This window comes from Octodon degus, unplaced genomic scaffold (assembly GCF_000260255.1).
Source record: "Octodon degus isolate 3935 unplaced genomic scaffold, OctDeg1.0 scaffold00086, whole genome shotgun sequence".
Lineage (NCBI taxonomy): Eukaryota > Metazoa > Chordata > Mammalia > Rodentia > Octodontidae > Octodon > Octodon degus.
The window spans coordinates 8,872,274-8,875,770 of record NW_004524662.1 but is presented as its reverse complement, the minus strand read 5'-3'; the positions used below and the strand labels follow the sequence as shown (position 1 = coordinate 8,875,770).

The 3,497-nt window shown below is 37.1% G+C and overlaps 1 protein-coding gene across 1 annotated transcript in view; it reads right to left on the bottom strand.

Moving 5' to 3' along the window:
- Positions 1-3,497, bottom strand: part of Hectd1 (HECT domain E3 ubiquitin protein ligase 1) — a 118,336-nt gene that overhangs the window by 7,490 nt on the left and 107,349 nt on the right. Inside the window, exons 37-38 of the mRNA XM_023721837.1 lie at positions 1,876-2,013; positions 980-1,588 (exon numbers count right to left, since the gene is read on the bottom strand). Coding sequence (XP_023577605.1) covers positions 980-1,588; positions 1,876-2,013 — 747 coding nt within the window. The remainder of the gene's footprint in view (positions 1-979; positions 1,589-1,875; positions 2,014-3,497) is intronic.

The following is a 3,497-nucleotide window of genomic DNA, read 5'->3' as shown; positions in this document are numbered from 1 at the left end:
GTTCAAGGCCAGCCTGAAGTGCACAGTGAAACCCTATCTCAAAAAGATGACAACAACAACAAAAACCCGAAACAAAGGATATATTTACATAAATCTCAATAGTGTATAGTTTTCTATACACATGTAAACTGTATGATACATAATCTATTTCTCTTGCCCTAGAAAAGAGTATTTTATTAAACTAGATACTGTAGACAATGATTATACAACGGTAAGTATTTGCGTATCTAAAACTGTCTGAACAGCCAGGCATGCTTGTAATTCCAGCACTTAGGAAGCTGAGGCAGGAGGAGCCCTGCAAGTTTGAAGCCAGCCTGGGATACATAGTGAGCTCCAGGTCAGTCTGAATTACATAACAAGATCTCATCAACAAAACAAAACAAAAAAATAAATAAATAAAAATGGTGATAGAAATTTTCAACTCAAATATTACAGAACCACCCTCAATGTGTACATATGGTATTGTGTTGAGTGAAACAATATTAAACAGCACATAGTATAACCATTTATAAAACACAACTTTCCAATATTACCCTGAAACACAAAAAACCCAGAACAACAACAAAAAACTATGAAAGCCTTGTGGTAAATCCCACAACAGGAAAATGTACTGACAGGTATGATAATTATAAAATAATTTTATAAAACTATTTGCAGATGATAAAAGCTTACATATCAACCAAACTATTTTTAAGCTTTACCAAATAGGCTATATGTAAATAGTGTTGGCTCTGGATGTTTTACACAAGATACATACATAAACTTACTACATTTGGAGGTCCAACAATTAGTAAGCTATATAATGGTATGCTAAGTATTATAATTATAATATTACAAAATCAACATTCCAATTAATATTATTTCTTATAGGATATCGCTATTGTTGACAGTTTACTTGTACACTACAAACAAATGGGAATACAGAAAGATGAGCTTTAAAACTTACTCATTAGGTTGAAGAATGCATACACAAAACTTACCCTAAATCTTCTATGCTAAGTGGAGGTCCAGAACCTGATGGATTCTTCAGGACTAGTTCCTGTAATTTTGTATTCTTCTCATCTTCAGAAAGACCTTTGTTGCTTAAAATGTGGCGCCTCTTGATGGCAAGTTCTTTAATTTCTTTTAAAAATCTGGCTCTGTGTGGGTTCACTAGTTCAAAGTCTTCCCAAGTCAAAATTCCATTAAACCAAGCTGGTGGTTTGGGCTTAGGGGGATCAAGAATGAATTCTGATTTTGAATCTTCTTCAAAACTTCCTACTGAGAGTGAATCATGACCTTCTTCTGTTGAAGCTTCAGACTGACTTTCAGTACAGTGCAGGTCTCTATCACCTCGTGATTCATAGATCAGTTTACTCATATTGCTTTTAATGTCACCCATACACATAAGTTTAAAGAAAGGTTTAGAAATGGGTAAGTCTACAAGTCTATTGTCTTGAATGCATTTGGCCAAGAAAATTCCGAGGAAATGAAAGAGCTTTGTGATTCTTTCAAGCTCATCACTATCTTGTGGAAACGGTGCTGTGAACAGTCCACACGATCTCTGTACATAGTATCCAGGAGGTTTCACTCCACCACCAAGATCAACCTAATTTTTTAGTGGCAGAAATGCAAACAAAATTAAATAAAAGCTAATGGTAACTACACCAGTCATCTTACCAAAGTGGGGTGGGGCGAGACATTAAACATCTTCATGAATCAGATCTCTAAAATTTTATACTATTTTATTAAATAGTTTTTTCTTGAATAAATTGTATCTTTTAGAAATATTATAATGTCAGATTGTTTTATAATAAAATTAGAAGTCTTGGTGAAGTTCTGAAAGCTTTCTAAACGAATGACACCTCAAATCACAAAATGAGAAATCAATCTTACATGACGAGATTCGTCATCTGGGAAGTTATCATCACAAAGCCATGCTCCCAAGTCAGTCCTCTGAAATTCTGCTGCCACCAGAGCATAAAACTCTAATGTGGGTCCCAAGCCAGTACCTTCTTCTCCTAAAAATTCAACCTAAAATATGAACAATTAAATGATGGAGAAAAATGAATGTAAAAGTATTTTTTACTTTAATATATTTAAAATATCCTAAAATATATCATATCTGATCCAGAGGCATACCTTTTGGCATAACTGGGGATTGAACTCAGGTCTTTGCGCTTGCCAGGCAAGCACTTATTCTACTAAGCCATCTCCCCAGCCCTAACTTAACTATATTAAATGCAAAATCTTTACCTCATCTTCACCACTTGGCTTGAGATCCACAGCTGTAAAACCATATATTCTTGAGGAAGGGCAAAACTGGAAATTTAAACTGAGTGAACAAAAAAATCAGATTAAGTGACACTTAACAACTACTGGTACTTTTTTTAACATCACTGCCAAAACTATAAATGGCCCCCTCCTCCAACAATAAACTCTGTGGTAAAGCACTTGCCTAGCATGTGCAAGGGTTTGATCCCAAACAATTCAAGAATTTTAAAAAAGAAAATAAGCTAAGTTAATTGTTCTCAAACTCTGGACTTTGCAAAGATTGCATGAAACAACCACCTTTCCATATTACACTTCCCTCTGATGAGAAAAAATAGACTAAAGATTTTTACAATACATTATGGTATCTACATCTTGGCACATGGGTTATGGTATATATGTCTTGGCAAAACATACTTGTAACAGCATGGGGGGCAGTTTCCCCCTCAGGAAGAAACTGTTGCTTCACTAAAGTTATTCACACTGCATACTGCATACAGAAACTATCATTTAATGATGAGGATACATTCTGAAAAGTGTCTTATACTTACCTAGCCTGGAGCTTACCATCTCTGAATCATACAAAGTTGTGTTCTCATTTGTACATGTAATTTAAAATCTAATATACTTTTCTCTTATTTTTGTTGTTTAATTCATCCTCCTCATGTAATGGAGAATGTATGCAATGTTATGTTCACTTACAAATAAAGAAATAAGGATTACAAGTGGGGCCTGGGCCGGGGATACAGCTCAGCAGCATAGCACCTGCCTGGCAAATGCAAGGTCCTGAGTTTGATTCCTGATATGGAAGGAAGAAAAAAAGGAAAGAAGGAGAAAGGAAGGGAGGGAGGGAGGGATACAGAGAGGAAGAAAGGGAGGGAGGGAGGGAGGGAGGGAGGGAGGCAGGCAGGCAGGCAGGCAGGCAGGCAGGCAGGCAGGCAGGCAGGCAGGCAAGCAGGCAAGCAGGCAAGCAGGCCAGTCAGTCCCCATTACTCTAGAGGGGTAAGATTTTGTTGTTGTACAAACACAGGACAGGCTGGGTGTGATGGTGCACCCCTGCAATCTCAGCACTCAGGAGGCTCATGCAGGAGGATCCCTGTGAGTTCATGGCCACCCTGGGCTACAAAGTGAGTTCAAGGCCAGCCTGAAGTGCACAGTGAAACCCTATCTCAAAAAGATGACAACAACAACAAAAACCCGAAACAAAGGATATATTTACATAAATCTCAATAGTGTATAGTTTTCTA